Here is a 26,702-nt window from a genome sequence, read left to right as displayed (position 1 = left end):
CGCAAGGGCCTCGTCACCTCCTGATCGCCTCGTGCGATCCGATCCTACTTTCCGGTAACTGAAACCGCAACCTCGCTGAAGATGGGTTTTTGGTCTAGAAGAGACGCAAATACAACACCTGAAATGTGCTCTAATACACTAGACTTGAAATGAGCTAAAACGCATACAGTTTCTGTCAAACAAAGCGCAAATTAATCTAATCCAAGCTAATCTATTCATTGCTTCCGACCTACCAATAATTTTGCTCCTCCCCCGCCCTCCTCCCCTTCTCATCGCCTTCCCGTCCCGGCCTCGCGTCGCTCTCGTCTGGTGGTCGTCTCCCCTCCCCTCCTCCGTCCCCGCGCGAATAAAGCCGGCGTCAGATTCTCCCCAGCCCCAAGCAAGCTCCGATTCCCCCGCGCCAAACCAAGTAGGCTCTCGCCCAGGTTAGGATTTGGCTCCACACGCCGATGCGCCAGCGCGACGCATGGCCGTGAACTGCCTATACGTCGCCGCCGCATCCACGGCGGCCAGTGCCGCCGCGCTGCAGTGGTGGGCGGCGTCCTTCCTCGACGCCCCACGGGACGGGGATGTCGGCGGCGGGGACTGGCTCGAGACCTCGTTGCGATCGCACGTGACCGTCGCGCTCTTAGCGAATCTGGCGGCGCACGTCCTCCTCGTCCTCCTCCTAGCTCTCAAGGTGATTGGTTAATCGGCTCAGCGTAGGATTGTTTATCAATTCGGGGATGGTTTTCCGGGCTCGATTAATGCCGCCACGGATACTGGGTTCCATCGCTGCGTTGTTGCAATCGACCGAGCTCATTATGGTAGGTTGCGTTTCTGGTGGCTAATTGCGTTAGCAACCTGCGTCATATTCCTGATGTTATGGTCCTCGAGCTGCAATTTTGTTGGGCGTACATTTTGTTTAGAAAGGCTTGTCACTCGTCCTCATTTCATTTACCAATGGATTGATGTTGATAGTTGGGACTGGGAAATGTGTGGTAAGTTTTTTCTCCAGTCCAAGTGCTGGTCTTGCAAGAGCTGGGTTGATGCTGTGATATGCTTAGTTGAGCCTGTCCTCAAGGTTCATTTGTTTGTGAGTTGTTTAGTCGTCATGTAAGCTGACGATACTAAATGCATTTCACTTTGTGCTATGCTCATAATACTAGTGAAATCGTTCTATTAAAATATACGGTCTTAGATGCCAAGCCCATATGTATTTTGCATTTGCTGAGTTTTAGTTATTTACATCGCTAGGTTTCTTGGCTAAACAAACAGTAGTGGCGGGCTTATGACGGTGGAATCCCAATGAAACTACTGAATAACCCAATCTTAATGATATTACTAATTATTTTTCTATGAAGTTATCCACTTGGAATTTATGTCTGCCTGACTGAGTTGTAACTGAGTTTCTTCATATTCACACTGTGCAATATGAGACATCTTAAAACAGGGTTATAATCTTGAATCTCAATCATAAAGATCAACCAAGGCATGTTCTATGCTGGGAAACTCTAGTGTACAATGTAAACAGCTTGGCTATTTCCCTTAAAGTTCAGTTTTAAAGGAGAAATCAAGTTTAGATCTATTACAGAACAAAATAAAATGATGGTACGTACTATGGCGATGGCCACCCAGTGCTCCAAGAAGTAGGAAAGATAAATGAACAGACCATCATCATTCTTTGAAAGTAGCAACTGTTGCTATCTGGCCATATCTACCTTCTCTTGGCGCCTTTAATTAATTAAGCTGAAAGCATATTAGATCTTTGTACTAAATCAGCGACAATTAATATGGATCGGAGGGAGTAGTAATCTCCAGTAATATAAAATATCCTCGGGTGCTGTAGCTCGGTTGTAAATTCAACATACTCATCTTTCTTATTTCTCTAATACAACAGTCTGAGACTTACATATATTTTCTCCTATGCAGACATTATTTTTTGTTCGGTTAACTTCTACAGAGACTAGAAAAGTGTTGGAACACATCATTAACTATGTAATCTACAAGGTAATACTCTCTCTCTCTCTCTCTCTCTCTCTCTCGTTATTACATGTCCTTCCATTGAACTATTCATGTGTTTTTACTGCTCCCAAATATTGCTGACAAATTTGGCCTGCTTAAACCTCTAGTCCTCTGAACAAGTCTATGGTTGATAAGATGAATCTTCAATCTAAGGCCCCAGTGAGCTTCAAGCATCTGGATAATGAGCTTACTTTTTTGAAATGAAATTAAATGCAATATCGCACATGTCTATGACTTGCAGCTGACATATAATACTCTTGTGCCCTCATGCATTTCCAATAATAATACACATACATCATAGGAAAGCCTGGCCCTTTCAGTTTGTTGAAGTGATTTTACTTATAAACTCGGCAGCAAGAGAATTGGCATAGATTAACAGCAATGCGAAAGGAGACCACATAAATCCTATAGAAAAACAACTAGGACCAGAAAGGCCACAAAGATTGTATAAAAAAGGACCAGAAAGGCTTTGTCGGGGAACTGCTAGACAAGGAGGACTCGAGCGAGAGGTTCCCACGGGGGCCTTAATCTGGACGTCGGCTGAGTGAGATGACATGCAGGCGGTTGGCGAGAGGTGGCAGCCCAAATGTGGCCGCATTTGAGATGTGGCCACAGGATGGATCTTGGCTACGAGATTGAAAGCGAGACCAAATGAATCAATCGGGAAGTGAGACCAGATCAATCTATCAAGGAGGAATGACGGGAAAAATCAATTAGAGTTTTCGATAGAAGTGGAGACTGATATTCGATAAGATGGAGACCGAGAGGGAGAGGACTCGATCAGGAGAGACATGGACCAGTTCCGGTGTCCAGCCCATAAACCTGGGTTCATGATACCATGCTAGAGGAGTAACTTATCTGTATTGCGTAGCCCGACGGGCGAATATATATTACAATGAACTTGGAGTACAGGTAAGGAAATCTAGACTAATACTAACATGTAAGGAGACCTAGACCAATACTTATACTCCTTAATAGTTGTGACCTCTAAGAACCTGCACTTGGGGCTGGATGGATACTAGTGGGTGTGTGGTTTGTCTTCTAGGTCTCCTGTCCCTTCTCTCATGCCCTGTCCTTTCAGATTGGCTCACTGCAGGTGGATACTCCCTTCTTAATGCCACCAAGTAGCTGTGACAGCCATGACTACTAGCAAAATACTACTCCCTCCTTCCCATAATGTAAGACGTTTTTTGACACTACACTAGTGTCAAAAAGCGTCTTACATTATGAGACGGAGGGAGTAATTCAGTGCCGCCTAGAAGCTAATACAGCCATGGCTACTTCTAGCGATACTAAGAGCATCTCCAACAGGCGCGGCAAAACGCGCGCCCGCGCGGTAAAAGCAGTTTTTCGCGCGCGCCGGTTGGTTCCGCGCGCTCCAGCGGTGGCGGGAAGTTACCGCGCGCGGGAAGCGTTTGCGCGCGCGGGAAGCGTTTGCGCGCGCGGGGGAGAAAGCGGCACGCGGTGCGGTAGATTTGGCGCGCCGCTTCACGCGCGCCTATAAAGTCCCGCGCTTCGCCACGCGCACAGAACAGCCACGCGCCCTCCTCCTCGCAACCTCGCCGCTTCGCCGCTTTCTGCGCCACCACCGCGCCACCATGCCGCCGCGCCGCCGGGGTGCTTCGGGCTTTCGCGGCGTCCGCGAGCGCCCCAACGGCTGGTACTCCGCCGAGATACGGTCCGGCGACGTCCGGCTCGGCCTCGGGACGTTCCGGAGCGCGCGCGAGGCGGCCCGCGTGTACGACGCGGCGGCGTGGCGCTTGGAGAGGCCCCGGTCGCAGATGAATTTCCGGGACGTCTTCACGCGCGAGGAGGCGCAGCGCCTCGCCCCTCCGCCGCGTCTCATCACGGACATGGACCGTGCCGACCACTCTCGGCGGCAGCGCCGTCTCCTCGTCGCCGAAGAGGACGAGCGAGCCATGGCGGAGTGGCGCCGTCGCCACCCAAAGGACGTCGACGCCGAGCGTGCCTACTGGGCGGAGAGGACGGCAAGGCGCCGCTTGGAGCGGGCGGACCGGTGTCAGCGGAAGGCAGTGGCGAACGAGCAGTGCGACATCGTCTCCGCAGGTGGGAGGTCATTCTTCACCTCGGACGATGAACGTTGGGACGACATATGGCTCTCAACGTCGGACGATGAACGTTGGGACGACATATGGCTCTCAACCTCGGACGACACCGACGAGAGTGATGATGGTGGTGATAGCGACTTGGAGTAGTTTTCTATCTATGTATGCCGTAGTAGTTTCTATCTATCTATCTATCTATGCCGTAGTAGTATCTATCTATCTATGTATGTCGAACTATCTATCTATCTATGCCGTAGTAGTTGCACCGATGTAAAATATCTTCGTATCTTTTTTATATCTATGTAATTTTAATTTAAAAAATATTGTAGAATGAGCGCGCGCTGCATTTTACCGCGCCTGCTGGAGCTGCGCGCGCGCGGCTTTTCAGCGCGGCTGCTGGAGCAAACGCTGCGCGCCGCGCCAAACCAGGCGATGGGCGCGCGCCAAATCCGTTTTTACCGCGCGGCGCCTGTTGGAGATGCTCTAATGCAGTTCTGATTCAAGATGTCAAAAAAGTACTCCCTCCGTCCCATAATATAAGAAACACTCTTATATTATGGGACAGAGGGAGTAAAAGTCAGAAAATTTACTTTCTACACATTTTTCAGTTTTACAATTGGAACGTCAATGAAGAGAAGGCCAGAGCCCTAGCTGCTGCTAAGTTGTGCGCACACACAAAGCCAAATTATGTATGTGCATGAACCAACACATGAGGTAGAAATAGAATTATCGGTCGGCTGTTTTTCTGGTAAGACAAAAGGAAATGTTTGCAAGGCCTGTACTTGAGTAATCACATGGTTGATTTAGATTGGAGGGAAGTGTATGGGATGGTGTCCAGTTTGCGTGCAACAAAAAAGTCTTTTCTGATTTGTCCCAGGAAGTCAAGAGCCACTTGAATTGTCAACTGAGTACAAGATGGATGCCACGTTGGAAGAGTTTAAAGTGAGCTTAACTCACTTGGATGGGGTAGTGAATGTACAACCCAGCCACCCAGGTTCAAGTCCTCACGGACAGGAGTTTGGGTTCTTATTGAAAAACCCGTTGTAGGGGACTCCCTTATGACTTCCCTTTCCAAAAAAAAAAGTTGGAAGAGTCTGATGAGTTCTGTTCAGTTACAATCAGAGGATAATCAATTGGCGAGTCCAAGGAGTTCTGTTCAGTTACAACCAGAGGATAATCAATACTATTGCTTCGGTAGTCCATGACCACAAGGATTTATGGAGGTTTTGCTCATGAGGATCACTAGGGCTTTGCAGCGCGCAAAGGCTTGCACGGGGATCACCAACTAGATGTAACAAAATATAACACAGCACAACAAGTAATTTCGTGCATCCGTTTACTATTTTTGGAAATAAAAGAAGTTCCAAGATGTGAAAGACTTGTCTATCAAAGAAAGGTTGTTTTCCAGATTGAGGGTATGTTTGGTTTGATCCCCAACCCCAACTACCCCCCTCAAAATTTTGGCAGTTGTTGTTGTTTGGATTGTGACCGTTATATCCTCCACAATTTTGGCAAATGAGACCGTTGTTTTGTTTGGTTTGTGACCAACCAACATGATTATTATACTAGTTCCAAAAATATTTAATTTATCTATTATCTAAAATTGAGAAGAAATACATATCAATACTTAGATGCAGTTTTTCTAAAAACTTAGATGCAGTCACTGTTGTTGTCTCAACATAGCCGGTCCCAAGCCCGGGTAAAGGAGGAGGGTTGTGATAGGCTTGGCGAGCCAACGTAAAAACTCAGCCACTCTTATGGAGATGAAACCCAAAAGATTTTCGTTGGGGCGTAACCCTCTCAGCGACGCGCCACATCGGAACCCGGGTGTGGTGGAAAATGGGCAAGGGCCGGGCCGTCACCCCCCAAGTGGCGCGCCGTATCTTGATCCGGATACGGTGGCAAGTGAGCGAGGATCGGGTCGTCGCATCCTTAGTGGCGCGCTACATCGGCGCCCGGATGTAGTGGAAAATGAGCAAGGGTCTTCGCATTTGACTGGACGAGTGCGAAGGGTAAGGAAGCTAGCCGAGCCTAGGAGGATTCGCTTAGGTAGCTGGAACGTAGGGTCTCTGACAGGGAAGCTTCGGGAGCTAGTTGATGCAGCAGTGAGGAGAGGTGTTGATATCCTTTGCGTCCAAGAAACCAAATGGAGAGGACAGAAGGCGAAGGAGGTGGAGGATACCGGCTTCAAGCTGTGGTACACGGGGACGGCTGCAAACAGAAATGGCGTAGGCATCTTGATCAACAAGAGCCTCAAGTATGGAGTGGTAGACGTCAGGAGACGTGGGGACCGGATTATCCTGGTCAAGCTGGTAGCTGAGGACTTGGTTCTCAATGTTATCAGCGCATATGCCCCGCAAGTAGGCCACAATGAGAACACCAAGAGGGAGTTCTGGGAAGGCTTGGAAGACATGGTTAGGAGTGTACCGATTGGTGAGAAGCTCTTCATAGGAGGAGACCTCAATGGCCACGTGGGTACATCTAACACAGGTTTTGAAGGGGCGCATGGGGGCTTTGGCTATGGCATCAGGAATCAAGAAGGAGAAGATGTCTTAAGCTTTGCTCTAGCCCACAACATGATTGTAGCTAACACCCTCTTTAGAAAGAGAGAATCACATCTGATGACTTTTAGTAGTGGCCAACACTCTAGCCAGATTGATTTCATCCTCTCGAGAAGAGAAGATAGGCGTGCGTGCCTAGACTGTAAGGTGATACCTGGGGAGAGTGTTGTACCCCAGCATAAGCTGGTGGTTGCTGACTTCCGCTTTCGGATTCGTGTCCAGCGGGATAAGCGTGCCAAGGTCGCTAGAACGAAGTGGTGGAAGCTCAAGGGGGAGGTAGCTCAGGTGTTCAAGGAGAGGGTATTTAAGGAGGGCCCTTGGGAGGAAGGAGGGGATGCGGACAATGTGTGGATGAAGATGGCGACTTGCATTCGTAAGGTGGCCTCGGAGGAGTTTGGAGTGTCCAGGGGAAGGAGAAGCAAAGATAAGGATACTTGGTGGTGGAATGATGATGTCCAGAAGGCGCTTAAAGAGAAGAAAGATTGCTTCAGACGCCTATACCTGGATAGGAGTGCAGACAACATAGAGAAGTACAAGATGGTGAAGAAGGCCGCAAAGCGAGCTGTTGGTGAAGCAAGGGGTCGGGCATATGAGGACCTCTACCAACGGTTAGGCACGAAGGAAGGTGAAAGGGACATCTATAAGATGGCTAAGATCCGGGAGAGGAAGACGAGGGATATTGGCCAAGTCAAATGCATCAAGGACGGAGCAGGCCAACTCTTGGTGAAGGACGAAGAGATTAAGCATAGATGGCGGGAGTACTTCGACAAGCTGTTCAATGGGGAGAATGAGAGTTCTACCATTGAACTGAATGACTCCTTTGATGAGACCAGCATGCGTTTTGTGCGGCGCATCCAGGAGTCTGAGGTGAAGGAGGCTTTAAAAAGGATGAAAGGAGGCAAGGCGATGAGCCCTGATTGTATCCCCATTGAGGTGTGGAAAGGTCTCGGGGACATAGCGATAGTATGGCTAACCAAGCTTTTCAACCTCATTTTTCGGGCAAACAAGATGCCAAAAGAATGGAGACGGAGTATATTAGTACCAATCTTCAAGAACAAGGGGGATGTTCAGAGTTGTACTAATTACCGTGGAATTAAGCTGATGAGCCATACAATGAAGCTATGGGAGAGAGTCATTGAGCACCGCTTAAGAAGAATGACAAGCGTGACCAAAAATCAGTTTGGTTTCATGCCTGGGAGGTCGACCATGGAAGCCATTTTCTTGGTACGACAACTTATGGAGAGATATAGGGAGCATAAGAAGGACTTGCATATGGTGTTCATTGACTTGGAGAAGGCCTATGATAAGATACCGCGGAATGTCATGTGGTGGGCCTTGGAGAAACACAAAGTCCCAGCAAAGTACATTACCCTCATCAAGGACATGTACAATAATGTTGTGACAAGTGTTCGAACAAGTGATGTCGACACCGATGACTTCCCGATTAAGATAGGACTGCATCAGGGTCAGCTTTGAGCCCTTATCTTTTTGCATTGGTGATGGATGAGGTCACAAGGGGTATACAAGGAGATATCCCATGGTGTATGCTCTTTGCGGATGATGTGGTGCTAGTTGACGATAGTCGGACGGGGGTAAATAGGAAGTTAGAGTTATGGAGACAAACCTTGGAATCGAAAGGGTTTAGGCTTAGTAGAACTAAAACCGAGTACATGATGTGCGGTTTCAGTACTACTAGCTGTGAGGAGGAGGAGGTTAGCCTTGATGGCCAGGTGGTACCTCGGAAGGACACCTTTCGGTATTTGGGGTCAATGTTGCAGGAGGATGGGGGTATTGATGAAGATGTGAACCATCGAATCAAAGCCGGATGGATGAAGTGGCGCCAAGCTTCTGGCATTCTCTGTGACAAGAGAGTGCCACAAAAGCTAAAAGGCAAGTTCTACAGGACGGCGGTTCGACCCGCAATGTTGTATGGCGCGGAGTGTTGGCCGACTAAAAGGCGACATGTTCAACAGTTAGGTGTGGCGGAGATGCGTATGTTGAGATGGATGTGTGGCCACACGAGGAAGGATCGAGTCCGGAATGATGATATACGAGATAGAGTTGGGGTAGCACCAATTGAGGAGAAGCTTGTCCAACATCGTTTGAGATGGTTTGGGCATATTCAGCGCAGGCCTCCAGAAGCTCCAGTGCATAGCGGACGGCTAAAGCGTGCGGAGAATGTCAAGAGAGGGCGGGGTCGACCGATTTTGACATGGGAGGAGTCCGTTAAGAGAGACCTGAAGGATTGGAGTATCGACAAAGAGCTAGCTATGGACAGGGGTGCGTGGAAGCTTGCTATCCATGTGCCAGAGCCATGAGTTGGTTGCGAGATCTTATGGGTTTCACCTCTAGCCTACCCCAACTTGTTTGGGACTAAAGGCTTTGTTGTTGTTGTTGTTGTTAGATGCAGTCACTGTGAAGAAAATCGCCAAAAGAATGACACGGCATGCTGTGTGTACTTCATGTTGGTATATCTTTGGATGGAATTCCTGTTTGTATGCAGTTGCTAATCATGCACAGGCCTGCATATCTTTGAATTAAAAGCGCCGCTGATTGGTTACAGCTAAAAATTTGACTTATCCTAACTGCATGCACGGAGCAGGCCCACCATAACAACCAGAGTCACAGCCTCCCTCGTCTTGCCCACACGTTGGTGAGAACTACACGTACGGGCGCTGGCATGCTGGGCGAGCCAATTTTTTGGCGCAGATCCAAACAGTTACCAAATTACACATGCAAGCCAATTTTTTGGTAGGGTCGACTTTGGTAGTAATCTAAACAGGCCCTGAGTCTTTCTTTCCCTTTTATTCTAGGCATGAGAAATTTGTCGGTTGATTGTACTATATAACAGAAGGGGAGCCTTGGCGCAGTAGTAAAGCTGCTGCCTTGTGATCATGAGGTCACGGGTTCAAGTCCTGGAAACAGCCTCTTGCAGAAATGTAGGAAAAGGCTGCGTACAATAGACCCAAAGTGGTCGGACCCTTCCCCGGACCCTGCGCAAGCGGGAGCTACATGCACCGGGCTGCCCTTTTATTGCACTATATAACAGCTACATATACCATTGTAATGATAAGTTGCAAGTTGATGAATTAGATTCAAGGTGTGCTTTAGGGTGGATAGCCATTATCATTTTCTCAGAGAATCTTGACAAAAATCTGCTTTTGGAGAAAACTTTATTATACCTTTGTGCCATCTGTGTGGAATTGTCCTGATACGTAAGTTGCCATCTACAGGATTGGTCTTGTATGCTGAATTGCTAGGTTCAAACCCTCTAGGCCTCTACTTTGTGTACATTGTGCGCGTGAGCGAGAGGCCTTCCCGTGTGTTGCTGCTTTTTGGACTAGTTTGCAGGACCGTGGAAAATTTGGAGCTGGGGTGCAGCGATTTTTCAGAGAAGGGCATATAGAGGTGGTGGGGCAAAGTGACTAAAGGAGGAGAATGTGGAGGGTAGAAAATGTTTGCACAGTGCCACAAGGACTTGGTGGTGAGGTGGTGTGCTGATGGGTTATGTATGGATTTGGGGTGCGATGTGGAGATGATGAAAGGAGGTAGAAGGGACAAGTGCGATGCGGGGTCTTTAGAACCCATTACACTGCCTTGTGGAACCCTCATGCGGTGAAATGGACGTGGCAACGGAGGGTAATGGAACCTAGTGCAAAGTGTAATATCGTTTGTCCCAAAATGCTGTCAAGTGTCTATTCTTCCGAAGCCTGGTGGTATAAAGAAAGGGACACAAGTGGTACTCTACTTTGTATTATGTGCAATTTACTCCGTCCTTTAGTTATTTATGTGCATGTGGCAGTCTACAATGTGAATAAAATTACAAGGACTTCTCTTGTGTTGCAGGGAACTTTTCTCCCATTGGTTGTGCCTCCTAATTCTCAACAAATAATCCTTTGGTCAACTTGGCTAGTCCTTCTTTGTTCACTGAAGGTACTGTGTGCAATTACATCTACTTGTTGAGATTCTACCCATCGTATTAACTGAAATAAATGTCATATCCAGATGTTTCAATCATTGGCCAGAGAACGTCTTGAGTGCCTCAATGCGTCACCCTCAGCAACTCCATTGAAATATCTCCGTGTATATTCTGCGCTGTTGCTGGTTCTTTCGACTGATCTACTATGGTAATATTCCCTGGTTAGTCAGCATGGATCAAGCTTCATAGCAATTTATCTAAGTATCTTTTGGGGATGAATTTACCCAATTTGTTAAGGTATTATGGTGTTGCCCTGTCGGTCTAGGGCTGTCCTTGAGTCCTTGTACTATATATTTGTACCCTTTGGCTGTTCAATACAGCAAACCCAGTTCGTAACAATGTATTAGAGCTAAACCTAGAGTGCCATTTGTCGCCACTGCAGCTCATCGTCTTCGTCTCTTCGATGAGCTGTCCCTGGAGAGCGAGCTCCACTCCAGGGGGCGAACTTGACACCCCAAACCCACTGCCATACCCATTGTAGCTGTGTAGTAGCAACTGGCTGATGTCTCCATGCCACATCCGCCTCACCGGTTTCCTTATCCCTGAGATCCCTCATTCTCAGCTTGGCGCCTGTTCAAGTCGAGCCGACCTGCGCCCACGCCGGATTTGGGAACCACCTTATCTTGTCGCCGCTGGTCCCCAGTCTGTCGCTGGTGCTGATTTTTAGCCCGCCAATCTTATCCGGCATTGCTGGCTACCAATGTGGTATTCTTGTTGTTGGCCTTGCTTTTCCAGCAAGGCCTATCCGTTGCTGATCCAATCTTCCACTTCATTAGCTCGCTGGCCAGCCTCCTCTTTTCATCTCCACTGGCTTCACCCTCAGCACTGGTCCCTCTGCTGCAGCTTGTGTTGGCCGCAGTGTGCTGCTTCTGCTACTTGTTGCAGGCTTGCAGCCATCGCTTGGATCAGCCGCTAACCAGGCTTGTACTGTAGAGCGAAAGAAAGCTGGAAAGGTGTGTTTGATGAAATCTGCATCTTCCCAAGAACCTGCACCTGGAGGAAGATTTTCCCATTGAACAAGCCATTGAACCACCGGCAGATTATCTCGTGGTATTTGCCGGGTTTCCAGTACTGCTGCTGGAGCATATTTAATTGATCCGACTTAATTGATTAAGGGAAGATCTTGACTAGGCACCACTTTTTGTCCCAAGTGCTGTTTCAGCTGACTAACATAGAAAATCGGATGAATCTGCACACCTTCAGGTAACAGGAGTTTATAGGCCAGTTTGCCCACTTGCTTGAGTATCTTAATAAGGCCATAGAACTTGCTCTGTAGTATAATGGTGCCACGCAACCCAAATGCTGCCATGCGGTAGGGTTCCATTTTAAGGTAGACCGTATCACCTTCTTTCAATTGGCGCTCAACCCTTTTTAAATTAGCATATTTCTTCATGCGATTCTGAGCTTTATGCAAGTTATCCTTAAGCTGGGCCAACGTCTCTTGTTTAGTCTGAAGGAACACAGTTGTTTCCTCATCCATAGGCCCAGGGATAGAGATTTCAGATATCAGAGGTGGGGGAACCCATACAAGGCCTGAAATGGGCAGAACTTTGTGCTGGTATGAAAACATGAGTTATACCAATACTCAGCTAATGGCAACCAAGCAGCCCACTTCTTCGGTTTATTCATAGCCATGCAACGCAAGTAGTTTTCCACACATTGGTTAACACGTTCTGTCTGACCATCAGACTCTGCATGATAAGCTGTACTGCACCTTAGTTGGATATCCATTGAGTTAAACAGGTCCTTTCAAAAAATTGCTGGTGAAGATCCTATCTTTGTCAACTTGGGAGGGCCATGTAATTTGATGATTGTATCCAGAAATGCTCGTGCAACAGTATGAGCAGTATGGGGGTGGGATAAAGGCATAAAGCAATGAAATGGGCATATTTGCTTAATCTATCCACCACCAACATTATAACCACTTTTCCTGGGATGTTGGCAGCCCCTCTACAAAATCCGTTGTACTGTAGGTCCATGCCATATCAGGAACAGGTAAGGGATCTAAAAGCCTTGGGTAGTGACGGTGCTCAGATTTTGATCTCTTAGAGACCGGGCATAAAGCAATAAGATATGTTGCTCTCGTTCCTGAATGTACCCCAACAGCAGAAGAATGGAGAGCTTGTACGAGCCTTATTTGTAGTGCTAAATCATTGCCAATGACAATTCTCCCTTTATATCTCAAAACACCAGCATTAGTATCAGTAGCAGGGGAAATGAGGAGTTGCTCTAAAAGGTGTAACAACAGAATAGAGAAAATGGAATTGCACATTCTGGACAGTGCATCAGCTACGATGTTTTTTCTTTTCCTTTTTTGTACTCCCTCTGTCCCAATATAAGTGTCTCAACATTTACAACTTTGCACTAAAGTTAGTACAAAGTTGAGACACTTATTTTGGGACGAAGGGAGTACTTCATAGTGAAGTCAAATTCCAGAAGTTTGAGCATGAGCTTGTGCTGGATACCTTACGTAATCCTTTGCTCTGTGATATACTGTAGGTTTTGTTGATCTGTCCTGATTATCAGTTTATTGCTCCACAAGTAGTGTCTCCATCTCTTTAGAGCTTCTATAGTTCCAAGAGCTTCTTTTTCACAAGCTGACATGGCAGCGTTTCTGGTAGGAACTTGTACCCTACCAGGCCTGGGGCGTAAGCAGTAGGGGAAGGAGGGAGCTGGGCGAGGCGATGAGCGGCCGCGCCGGCGGTTGAGCGCCGTCGCGGAAGAGGAGGGAGATGGCGGCGGCGGCTAGGGTTAAAGGCGGCTAGGGTTCCGGCTCCTCTGGGAGCCGGGCAATAGAGATAATAATCTTCTTATTGCTTAATTCCAAAAAGAGTCTTACAGCCTATATTTATAACCTAGATAACTTGCAGAAGAATTAACCTAAGATAACTTGTGGGCTAAGATTGCCCGGTGGGCCTAGCTAAACCGGCCATAACAGTTTCCTGGGCAGAGGGTAGAGCTATAATATGCAATTGGTTTTCCATTTTGCATGATTACTGCTCCCAGTCCTGTGCCCAAGGCATCAGTTTCAAGTACAAAAGGTTGTGCAAATTTGGTAATGCCAACACAGGTGCTGATGTCATGACCAGTTTCAGTTTTTCAAAAGCCTCTTGCTATACAACAATCCGGTTGAAGTTTCCCTTTTTTAAAAGTTCATGGAGAGGTCTACAGATAATCCCGGAGTTCTGGATAAACCTTCTATTACCAGTGAGCCCCAAAAATCTTAATTGTGTCACATTGGTAGGTGTTTGTCAGTCAATAATTGCACTGATCTTTTTAGGACATGTAGATACTGCTTCACCAGAAATGATATGCCCAAGATACTCCACTTGTGGAACAGCAAACACACAGTTACTGAGCTTTGCAGCTAAAGAGTGCTTCATGAATAGTGTTAGTACTATTTCCAAATGTTGCAAATGAAACTTCATATCATTGCTGTAAATTAAGACATCATCAAAGAAGACCAAAATAAATTTCCTTAGATAAGGGCCAAAATCCTCATTCATGAGAGCCTGGAAGGTTGTTGGTTTATCAGATAAGGCCAATGGCATGACTACAACAACAACAACAGCAACAAAGCCTTCAGTCCCAAACAAGTTGGGGTAGGCTAGAGGTGAACCCATAAGATCTCACAACCAACTCATGGTTCTGGCACATGGATAGCAAGCTTCCATGCACCCTTGTCCATGGCTAGTTCTCTGTCGATACTCCAGTCCTTCAGATCCCTCTTTACGGACTTCTCCCATGTCAAGTTCGGTCTACCTCGACCTCTCTTGACATTATCGACAAAACACTCAAAATATCCAAAATAGTTTCTGAAGGCAGTTATCTCAATGTCAGGTTCATACATTCTCACTTGATGGTACCCTGATCTGAGATCGAGTTTGGATTTTTTTTGCCCCATCATACTTTGAGAATTGACTTTTCTGTAATCTATGCATAGCCTCCAAGTTGTGTCTTTACCATTATAGCTGGCGAGGCATAAGGGCTCTGACTAGCTCTTATTAATTTGTTTGCTAGTAATTTGTGAACCTGTTGTTCCATCTCATCTTTTTGAGTGTTGGGAACTCTGTATGGCTTTGAAGGAGTAGCATCTGAGTTATCATGCCAGAGATTACCTGATCCAACCATTTGTTCAACTGTTGAGCTCCAATTAATTCCAGTTTCTCTGCTGGGGTGCAAATGTCCACTGCAATCATACCACTGTCAGGTTTGTTCAGAAGTAGTTTGTTGTTTGCAAAATCCGCAGAGATGGGACTGTACTGTGCCAGCCAATCACATCCTACAATAACATCATGATTTGGTAAGTTGAGTACCCTGAAGCTAAAAAGCCGGGGACGTCGAGGGCGGACCGCCCCGCCAAGGCACCACCGCTCCATCGCACAACGACGCAAGTCACTTATCAGTGCGGTGTCGAGCCCCCAAGTGATTAAGTGGCTGTCATTTGGCACGTGGCAGCCATTTGGGGAGAAGATTCACCCTGCATGACACCCGTCCAGAGGCGTGTCAGGCAGACAAGGCCAGAGACAGCTAAAATGACGCGGCAAGGCTTGCCAGGCTACATCCACGACGTGACACTAAGCGGTGCATTTAATGCGCCTTGTCCTGTCTGCAGAGTTAGATATGATAGCACTATTTGCTATCTAATCAGTGTATAATGACTGATTTGTCACTGTGGTAACCCCTTAGCCTATAAAAGGAGGGCCATGGCGACCTAAAATAGGATTCGGACCCTTGTACACTCTTACGCGCGTAGCTGCTCTCCCCGAGGCGACCTTGCCGGGCTGGAGCGCTGCGTGTTCGTCACGGTCCTCCATCCAATCCACCAAAGCAGGAGTAGGGTTTTACGCTTAGCAGCGGCCCGAACCTGGGTAAAAACCACCACGTCACCATTGCCGTGCTGCCTTACGGTCTCCGCTCTTTGTGCAACGTGCCCCTCCCCCTTGCCGAACCACAAGGGGCCAATTGGCCCCATAGGTGATCGTGTTCTGCCAAGACACCTCCAAGGATTAACCTAGCTCTGAATACGATTTGGCATATCCCTATTTTACTCAGATTGGTGAAATCATGAGAAATGGAACACGAAAGTGAAATTGTGTCTAGGGTTCGCCTCGGAAGAGAGAGACCCCGACTTGTATTGCTATACTGTAATTTTGTCCTTACAGGATAATGATCAATGAATGGCTAACACAGCGCACGCCCCACGCTTATATACTGCTGAGCTAGTTACTCGACAAGTGAAACGGTAACAATAACTAGTGACAACAGGTGAAACTGAATAGTTTCAGGTAAATGGGCCCTGCAATCATCTTGGCTGTCCAATAACTGACAAAACGGAAGGCAACGTTGACAGTAGTTTCAGGTTCAGGCGAGCTCTGGATCTGACATGCTGATCCTCTCTGCAGTGCAAGTCTTCATTCAGCGCCGCTGACCTCCTCTATTATTGCCTGACTACCTCTGCCATTCCATGAATGGATATGCAGCTGCAGATTCCTTGCCGCAGACTTATGCTCCGTTCAGCTTCATTCATGATGGCTTTGTGGGCGGGTGCCACATTACTTAGTCCATGGGTTACTAGTTTGGTGCTGGTTCGGTGCTGTTGTTGGACTGGTGGTGTTGGGCCGAGTGCTATTGTGCTGGCCGATGGTGTGCTGTTCTTGCTGTTTTGGCTGAGTGCTTGCTGGCTGCTGCTACTTCTAGCTAGTATCCCTTCTTGAGTCAGTCTCTTCAGTGTATTGCTTATGTTACATCCATCCATGTCCATCACTCTGTCGTGTTGGTCCATGCCATACGAGTACACAAAAGCCTTGGTCATTCAGCCTCCGTTTTTTCTGGTCCTGGTCCATTCTTTATATTGGATGAGCATGGCCTCTTTCCATTTGCTGCATGGTCCTTTATTGTAGAGGCCCTTGTGATGCCGCATTGCAGTTTTGCTTTCCTCATGTGCTATGCTCTTTGCTGCTGTGCCTCTCTCTCTGGTTTGATTTGACAGGTTTGATGGCGCTATGAAGACTTGGACTGCAGCTGTTTATCTGTCTTTAGTATCTTACTTTTCCAAATGCAATGCTACTGCATATGTTTGACATTTAAGAAGAGGGGGAGGGGGTTGGTATGTGGGTTATGGTCTTTTTCTATTGGTCTAGAGTAAGGATGTCTCCTTCAGTCCTTTTACTTATATATGTATTAGGTGCTTCGGGTTGTGCAATACAACAAGCTCTGTTCATAACAGAAGTATGGTGCTGTTTCTGTTCAGAGAACTCACTAGTTATTTTTATCTAACTTCTCCAGGATGAAGCTTTGTGTAGGGTTCTGCAGTTCATGCAATTCTACGTTATTTTGGCTTATGTTATTTGAGCCACTTAGTATTGCCTTTGAGTCACTGCAGGTAATTTGAACCAATATTGTGAGGGGTATTTGTGACTCATTGACTTCCAGTTTACTTATATTTTTTGCTGCACTGCCATTATGAATATTAAGTTGTTAACTAGAAAAAAAAATGAATGTTTACCCGTGCATAGTCATTACTTCTGAATCTCTTGATGACTTCTCTGAAATAGCTCTCCTTCTTGGCAGTCTATCATGGTGCATGGATTTCAGTTGTTTGACATTTGGCAGCGACATCTGATGGACAGTGGTGTGGGCTATCTTGATTTCCAAAAAACTTATAAACAAGCAGCAGGTGATAAGCTCCTCAGCTAAACTCATTGTTGATATATAACTCTTATGTTGTGCATGTACAGTTTTTGTGTTTACCATCTCAATGATAGTAATATTGAGGCACACAAGCAGGACATCTGGTTACAAAAGTGATATCCATGCTTACAGTCAAACTATTTAACTTTGACCAGTAACATCTTTGTGAATATTTATCTTGGCCATTAAAATAGTGTGTGTACATTTGTCTAAGAAATTAGTTCATAAACATTATAATTTCATTAGATTGTACTCCCTCCGTCTAGAAATACTTGTCGGAGAAATGGATAAAAATGGATGTATCTAGAACTAGAATACGTCTAGATACATCCATTTCTCCGACAAGTATTCTGGACGGAGGGAGTGCAAGTATGGCCAGAATGACTCTTCTTGACCAGGGAGTTACACAAACATCATCTTCAGTCACACATGTCACTACTTATTGCTTTGGTGTATCTGTAGGCTGCGCTTTATCTTCTGTTGGGACTATGTTTCAGGAGCAAGACTTACTAAGCTCCTGTGCAAACTTTTCTTGAACTCTTTTGACTTTGCTACCAGGATGTAATCATGCTTCACATCTGCAGGTTCATTTTCTGAATGGAGAGGCCAACTTATAAGGAATTTTGGTTTTGTCATTGACCTGATAAGCTTGTTGATGTCACTTGGTCATTATTCGATGATCTTTTGGCTCCGTGGTATGGCGTTTCACCTGGTCGACGCAGTCCTCCTGTTGAACTTGCGTGTAAGGCAGACATCACCTATTGGCAACTGTTGATAAACTGTGTTACTTTCATGGAAGTTATTTAATATGTACTGATGTGTCTTTTATCATATGCAGGCTCTTGTAGTTTCATTTTTGAAGAGGATTAAGACCTACATTAAGTTAAGAAAGGCACTCCGTTCGCTCGATGGAGCACTCCCAGATGCTAAATACGATGAGATCTGCACATATGATGATGAGTGTGCCATCTGCCGGGTAACAGTTTTCTAGATCTTCAGAAACTCTGTCGTCCTTGACTACTTGTGTATCTGAATTTTTTGCTGCAACTCACAGGGACCAATGGCTCGAGCTAAAAAGTTGCCTTGCGACCATCTATTTCATCTACCTTGCTTGCGATCTTGGTATGCCCTTAATTGCTTTTAGTGTGTTGCCAATTGATGCTTGATTGCTAGTAAAAAATCTTTTGAGTTAAAGGCTGTAGTTATCAGTGTACTCTTCCATATGTCCATGTCATTTAGTTACTTGAATTCCGAACTAAACTATGAGACTAGTGTCCTGAATTCCTGATTTTGCTGTCAACTGGAACTTTCTATAATGGAATCCGTAAAGGAGTTTATTTGATACTTCGTCAGCAACAACAACAAAGCCTTTAGTCCCAAACAAGTTGGGGTAGGCTAGAGCTGAAACCCATAAGATCTCGCAACCAACTCATGGTTCTGGCATATGGATAGCTAGCTTCCATGTGTTAGGAAATATGCAACTTGTATTCCCTGAGGGCCAATGGCAATATGTATACATGTACAGGTGGTAAACATGCAGGAAACCCCTCATACAACAGGGAAAATATATAGGCTACTCCCTCCGTTCCTAAATGTAAGTCTTTTTAAAGATTCCAATGAGGGACTACATACGGAGCAAGATGAGTGAATCTATACTCTAAACTATGTCTATATACATCCGTATGTAGTTTGTATTGAAATCTCTAAAAAGACTTATATTTAGAAACGGAGGGAGTAGAATATAACTCTAACACCCCCCCTCAAACTCATGGTGGATAAACAACACTCAGTTTGGAGAGATAGAAGCCATGCTGCGCTCTGGTCTGGGTCTTCATAAAGAAATCTGCCAACTGTAACTCGCAGGGCACATACTCAAGAGCAATAACTTGATCCTACGCACCAGCGCACACATAGAACCAATATGCTTGGTGAGCTCATGCTAATAGCACCTGTTAGACAAGAGCAGAGTAGGTGTAGTGACAGAAACACCAAAGTCCTGAAGTAACCACTGTAACCAAGTCACCTCTGCCGTCGAAAGAGCCATAACTCGTAACTCAACCTTTGCACAACGCGAAACTGCACTCTACTTCGTCTTCCAGGCAATGAGAGAACCACCAAGAAGAACACAGTAAGCAGAAAGTAAACGACGATCCGAGGGATCACTAGCCCACGTAGCATTCAAATAGGCCCGAAGCTGTAAGGAACCGGAGCGAGGAAAGAACAGGCGGTGAAAGATCATGCCTTGAAGATATGGAAGAACACGAAGGAGGTGACTATAGTGAACCGAAGTGGGAGCGGAGACAAACTGACTCAGAATATGGACCGGATAGGAGATATCCGGACGAGTGACAGCTAGATAGACAAGACTCCCAGCAAAATAGACAAGACTCCCAACAAGTTGACAATAACGTGACAGATCAGGTAAGGGGTCATCATTAGTATCACAGAGGTGAACATTGAGCTCCATGGGAGTCTCAACAGTGCGCTCATCAGTAAGAGCAGCATGAGCAAGAAGATCCTGGATATACTTTTCTTGGGAAATAGAAAAGCCATCAGAGGTAGAAGAGACCTTGATCCCAAGAAAGTAGCAGAGGGCCAAGATCAGACATAAGAAACTGTTCACTAAGATCCCACTTACAAATCATGGGACGAATACCGGGAGGAAGAGAAACAAGATCCCACGTGCCGGTGCGCTCAAGAGCAACAAGCTCCACTGCCATCGCAAATTGCCATTCGGCATGAATAACAACTTGACGATAAGAAGTCGGCTCAAGAACAGCAGCACCAACGCGTGGAAAACCAAGGCGATCAATAGGCGAAGCGGTGCGAGGATGCAAGCCATAAGTAGGATGAGACGAGAAAGATGACACTTCAGTAGATGTATCCACATTACGCGGACAAGTATAATACTAAGGAAAATATGGAAGAATACGAGGAGGATTCATCGAGATAGGCGAAGGTGACAGAGAAGATATCGGGGATGAAGGTGCAGAATCCGGTGACAAGCCAGGCGAGGAGACCATGGGAGATGGTGGCGTTGGATCTGCAACAATCGGAGAAGCAGGGGCAATAGGACGGACGAGCAAGGGCTCGACAGGAGTGATAGGTGTGTCAGGAAAAGTGAGGGAGGATATATCCTCTACTGAAAATGTCAAGGAAGATGGATGCGGGGGGACAACCAAAGAGACGCTCGAAAGGAACGCCACCTTGCAGAGCAGTGGACGACTGAAGGTTGACGAGATAGGTGGAAGTGGAGACAGCCTCAACCCAAAAGTGAGGCGGAAGAGAGGCGACGATCATCATCGCACGAGCCGTCTCAAGAAGGTGATGATGCCTGTGCTCAGCCATGCCATTCCAACCATGAGCACCAGGACAAGCAAACTGAGCAAGAGTACCCTACTTAGCAAGAACTCCACGCAACATCTTGGAGTATACTTTCCAACAGAATCAACACGAAACACACAAACATGCGTAGAGAACTGAGTGTGAACCATGGCAGCAAAACACATATAGATAGATAAGACCTCACTATGAGAAGACATGAAATATATCCAGGTGTGGCGAGAGAAATCATCTATAAAGATAAATATAGTAGCGACGACCCCCTTTCGAGGTAAAAGGAACTGGACCCTAGACATGAGAGTGAACAAGGTCGAAAGGATGCTGAGATACAGTGTCGCTATGACGATAAGGTAACTCGACCTGTTTACCAAGCCGACAACCCTAGCAGTCTAAAGACACACCGCTGGAGGATCCAAGAAGACCAAGTTGAACCAAGGATGAGAGACGAGAGCCACACAAGTGACCAAGGCGATGATGCCACTGCTGAAAAGAGCTGGTAGACAAGGCAACGGAGGGGGAGAGACTGTCGACAGTGGCAGCGGATGGAAGGTGAAGCCAGTCAAGCTCCCAGAGGCCCTGGGAGTCACGGTGCCGGGGGCCAGCAACAAGGAGAGCAAGCGGAGGGAAAGGTGAAGCCAGTCAAGCTCCCAGAGGCCCTGGGAGTCACGGTGCCGGGGGCCAGCAACAAGGAGAGCAAGCGGAGGGAAAGGTGAAGCCAGTCAAGCTCCCAGAGGCCCTGGGAGTCACGGTGCCGGGGGCCAACAACAAGGAGAGCATCAGTATGGCGGCCTAGAATAGAGACCGAGTCAAAGTTGAGAATGACCCGACAACCAGAGTCAACAATCTGACTACCGAACATGAGCTGCATGGTAAGTCGAGGAATACGAGCAACATCAGGAACATGAAAGGATGAAGTGCTAAGAATGCCTCGACCATTGACCGAGAGGTACCATCCGCAGTAAGAACATGAACATGAGAATTGAGAGGTCGAATAGAGGACAAAGTGGATGGATCATGAGTCATATGAAAGATGCTCCAGTATAAAAAAATCCATAGATGTTGGTCTCACAATGCTAGAAGAGTCAATAGCATAACCAGCAGAACCTGTCGATGGAGAACCAGAAGATGGAGCTAGCAGGCATTGAAGTCACACAATTTCCTGCTTAGTCAGGGGCTCAAGGAAAGAGGGGCTCAAGGAAAGAGGTCGACGTAGATGCACCCGACAATAGAGCCAGAGGCAATCAGTAGGGCGTGAAGTCGCGCAATCTCCTCAGTGAAGTACAAAACTAAAGTAGTCGACACAGTAGCACCGGGAGAGGAGCAGCCACCACCACCCGTGGCCGCTAGATGTGGCGGTGAAGCATGACTAGTACCGTCCGTAAAGTCTAAGGGCGCATGCAGACAATCCCCAAGCGTCATGGGAAGGCACGTGTGCGAGGTGTAGTTTGTGGAGTCATATGCACCAGCACAGCCAGTGAAAGTCGCAAGAGGAGTCGGTGTAGAGTGACAATCACCGGTGAAAGTCGCGAGAGGAATGGGTGTAGAGCGGCGTTCACCATGTGCGGAAGTCGCGAGAGTAGTTGTAGGAGAGCGACCAACACAAACTAAAGAAAACGCCAAAGGGAACAACGTCACAGGCGGACGAGCACCAAGCATCGAAAGACGATGCATGTGCAAGACGAGATCAATACAAGGAGCACCGTCGAAGATCATAGAAGGACAAGCCGGAGACACCATTTTTTTTCTAGAAGACAATCAGCAGAATCAGTCCCAATAGAAGAGGCCGGCGCCTTGATTCAAACTTTGGCCAAAAGGTACTTTGAACTTGGAACGAGCATGAAGAGATTAATGAGACTTCTTTCTCTCTTGAGTTTTTCTGGCGGACCTACCGCGCAAGATCTTTGGTCTTCCCCTGGAACCGATGATGAAGATGCAGTTAGCAATGCCTGTGACCGGCAGGGATGACTAGCAAGCAAATCAGCAATCAATGATTGCTGGGCACAACAGGCCAGCGAACGTGGCAGGTCACGGCTGTGACGTCATGACCGTGACCTTATCCAGCGGAAGCACCTGCAGGATGGGCGACGCAGACTCGGATGCAGCCCTGCGGAGCGTTGACCCAATCTGGAGGGCAGGACGATGACCCGATTTGTAGGGTGCGGTGAAGTGGAGCGAGCTGACGGATGGAGCAGCCGGCGGTGGGATCCAGTAGCAGTTTGGTTTGATCGGGATCAGGCAGTGGGGACCAATCGTGAGGAGCGTGGTGGCGTCATCCTTCAGCCGAGGGGCGGCCTGAGCGAAGAGTTGCAACAATGGCCTGACTTAGATGAGGTGGGCGGCTCTGCTGTGATCTGGAAGTTGGCCTGTAGATGGGCCGTTGGGTGGAGCAAGTAGCGCAGGCCTGTAGAAGCGTCGTCCGAACGCGGCAAGACCTGGTAGACGGGGCCGATGGAGGTAGATCAGCCATCGGGAAGAACGAGCAGCAGCGTCAGCAGCCAAGAGAGGATGGCGGCAGAGCGATGGGCAGGATTCAAGCATGAGTTGCGCGTGCTAAAAAAGACCTAGCTCTACTATCATGTTAGGAAATATGCAACTTGTATTCCCCGAGGGTCAATGGCCAATAGCCAATATATATACATGTATAGGTGGTAAATATACAAGAAACCCCTCATACAACGCGGAAAATATATAGGCTAGAATATAACTAACACCACGCACCCCTGCCCATGGCTAGTTCTTTGGTGATACTCCAGTCCTTCAGATATCTCTTTACAGACTCCTCCCATGTCAAGTTTGGTCTACCCTGATCTCTCTTGACATTATCAGCACGCTTTAGCCGTCCGCTATGCACTAGAGCTTTTGGAGGCCTACGCTGAATATTCCCAAACCATCTCCGACGATGTTGGACAAGCTTCTCTTCAATCGGTGCTACCCCAACTCTATCCTGTATATCATCATTCCTGACCCGATCCTTGTGTGGCCAGACATCCATCTCAACATGCACATCTCGGCTACACCTAACAATTGAACATGTCGCCTTTTAGTCGGCCAACACTCAGTGCCATACAACATTGCGGGTCGAATCTCCTATAGAACCTGCCTTTTAGCTTTTGTGCCACTCTCTTGTCACAGAGAACTCCAGAAGCTTGGCGCCACTTCATCCATCTAGTTTTGATTCGATGATTCACATCTTCATCGATATCCCCATAGCCCCAAATATCGAAAGTTGTTCTTCTGAGGTACCACCTGCCCATCAAGGCTAACCTCCTCCTTGTGCCTAGTAGTACTAGTACTACTGAAACCACACCTCATGTACTCAGTTTTAGTTTTACTAAGCATAAAACCTTTCGATTCCAAGGTTTGTCTCCATAGCTCTAACTTTCTGTTAACCCCGTCTGACTATCATCGACTAGCACCACATCATCCGCAAAGAGCATGCACCATGAGATATCTTCTTGTATATCCCTTGTGACCTCATCCATCACCAAAGCAAAAGGATAAAGGCTCAAAGCTGACCATTGGTGCAGTCCTATTTTAATCAAGAAGTCATCAGTGTCGCCACCATTTGTTCGAACACTTGTCACAACATTATCGTACATGTCCTTGATGAGGGTAATGTACTTTGTTAGGACTATGTGTTTCTCCAACGCCCACCACATGACATTCCGCGACATCTTATTGTAGGCCTTCTCCAAGTCAATGAACACCATATGCATGTCCTTATTTGATACTTCATCCGTTCATAAATATAAGATGTTTCCGATATTTCAATATGGACTACATACGGACTGAAATGAGTGAACGAACACACTAAAATGGGTCTATAAATCACCAAAAAGTTAGAACATGTTATATTTGTTAATGGACTCAGTATTACTTACCGGTGCATAGCGAACAAATCATGGACATTTCATCTTCAAGGATCAATTACTGAAGTCATGTTTGAGTGCCCCTCTGTTGATCTGCTTAGTAAATTATTAAAAGCTTAAGTGTCTTTACCATCAAATGTATGTAGGACATTTGCTCCTTGTTTTATTTTACTCATATTGTTGCTATGGGTAGGTTGGATCAAGGATTAATGGAGGGTTACTCTTGTCCAACTTGTCGAAGGCCACTCTTTCTTTCAGCTCAAGGACATTCTAGGTCAACAACAGCAGAGGTAGCAAATGTTCAGCTAATTTCGGAACAGCTAAATATGGGATTAAATCAGCAAAGGGTTCCTGAACAGCAGGATCCTTCAGATGGTGTTTGGAGGTATGCATAAAAACTTACGATGTTCTATATCTGTGGCACTTCACCAGACTCCAGATTGCTTCTCTAATTTTCGTAAGTATTAGATAGATTTCTGATATAATAACGTCATTTCGAAATTAGCCCTCAAAACTCAGTAAAGTAGTGCAATATGTGGTTCTTTAATTCCCTGCATCGACCCTCTTCAAAGTTAGCACGCACTCAAGAGTAATGGTGTTCTAGTTTCAAAATCTCAGTTTCTTAGTAACTGGCCAGTTGACACTGGTTATTGGAAGTTCTGCTGGAATCTGGTTGCTTAAAGACTTCTGATTTAGCATATGTGCAGTTGAATATAGATGTACTCCCTCCGTCCCAAAATAAGTGACTCAACTTTATACTAGCTTTAGTACAAAGTTAGTATAAACTTGAGTCACTTATTTTGGGACGGAGGGAGTACTTCGAAAATTAGAACACCAGCAGTAAGTTAACATAAGTTTTGTACTCCCTCCGATCCAAAATAAGTGTCACGCAAAACTAAAACCATGACATTTATTTTGGATCAGAGGAAGTAAATAAAATGCTCAGGTGTAGAACTCTTAGCTGTTTTATTAACATGTTAACTCAACACCCAGAAGACATGGTTCATCAATGATGGCAGAAGTGCAGTTTTCCATTCAATTTATGTGACTACAGAGTTGTTGATATTTGATTCCTTAATGTGTTTGTGTTTGTTGTCGCAGAGGTGCGGGTCTTGATTCTCGCTGGGCACCACCGTGGTCGAGCCCTGGGGTGGATGACCCCAGTTCCTCTAGTGCAGTGAGATCCGTGGGGCTTAGTGGAGTTCAGATGATGATGAGGCAGTTCGCTTCTGTGACTGATAATTATGGGCATGCAGATGCCACCTGGAATCTGTGGCCTGAGTCAATGGCAGGCCCTTCAATTGTTCCATCATCTTCCTCGAGGCCTGATGTGGCTTCTGCTAGCTTGCGGTTCCGAGGCACGGCAGGAACAATTAATGGAAGCATGTCGCGGGTTAATACCATGGTAGATAGAGTACGGGAAGTTTTACCCCATATGCCTGACGAGCTAATTATTGAAGTACGTTTCTGTTTTTGCTAGCCTCTTGTTGTAATTTCTCTAGACGCTAGTATGCACTAATGTTTTTTCCTTTTCAACCTTGTTGCAGGACCTGATGAGAACGAATAATGTGAATGCCACTGTGAATAATCTTCTGCTGATGCAATGATAGAGCAATACAACATTTAATGATGATATTTACTGGCTATAAGTTTATATATGAAAAGTTTGTATAGTTAAAGATGAGCCTGCATGTTAAAGCACTGGGTTGTTTTGGTCTATTTCGTTCCATATGGATAAAATGCGCCAGCTTTGTATAGTAGTCATAGCTGTACAACATTATGCTCAATATGCTGTAGGTTAGTGTATGTAGAAAGATGCAAGTGCTACCACCGAAATAAAATTACCATAGGTAACTTGTGTTTGTGTTGGGAAGCTCCCAAAAGATACCTTGAATGGCCTGTGTCAAGAAAATGGTGAAGCTGCTTTTTTTTTATTATCATGAATCACGAAGTTGCTTTTACCCCTGAACCATGCCTAGGTCATCGGAGCGAATTGGATGATGACTCCCTTTTTTTCTCCATTCTCCAATTTCCTTCACAACTCGTTTGGCATCCATCATTTGGGTAAGAACTTGTGGAATTCATTTACGAATTTCATCACCAATATGTTTGGCTGCCTTGGAATTGCTTGTCAGAATTCTTTCTCGAAGTAGCATAAGGTTGTGGAGGAGCAACTACACCTTGCTGC

General features: G+C 46.4%; 1 protein-coding gene across 1 annotated transcript; it reads left to right on the top strand.

The window, feature by feature from the left end:
- Nucleotides 1-252: 252 nt before the first annotated feature.
- On the top strand, nucleotides 253-26,448 carry LOC123188480 (E3 ubiquitin protein ligase RIN2). The gene is made up of 12 exons (XM_044600623.1): nucleotides 253-679; nucleotides 1,912-1,989; nucleotides 10,478-10,564; nucleotides 10,637-10,758; nucleotides 16,899-16,995; nucleotides 17,184-17,289; nucleotides 17,888-18,045; nucleotides 18,142-18,279; nucleotides 18,358-18,425; nucleotides 24,708-24,899; nucleotides 25,616-25,973; nucleotides 26,062-26,448. The coding sequence occupies exons 1-12, from the start codon at nucleotides 467-469 to the stop codon at nucleotides 26,119-26,121; spliced, it is 1,677 nt and encodes a 558-aa protein (XP_044456558.1). The 5' UTR covers nucleotides 253-466; the 3' UTR covers nucleotides 26,122-26,448.
- The last annotated feature ends 254 nt before the right edge of the window (nucleotides 26,449-26,702 follow it).

This window comes from Triticum aestivum, chromosome 2A, assembly GCF_018294505.1.
Source record: "Triticum aestivum cultivar Chinese Spring chromosome 2A, IWGSC CS RefSeq v2.1, whole genome shotgun sequence".
NCBI lineage: Eukaryota > Viridiplantae > Streptophyta > Magnoliopsida > Poales > Poaceae > Triticum > Triticum aestivum.
The sequence above is the reverse complement of the archived record's forward strand: the minus strand, read 5'-3'. Positions and strand labels throughout refer to the sequence as shown.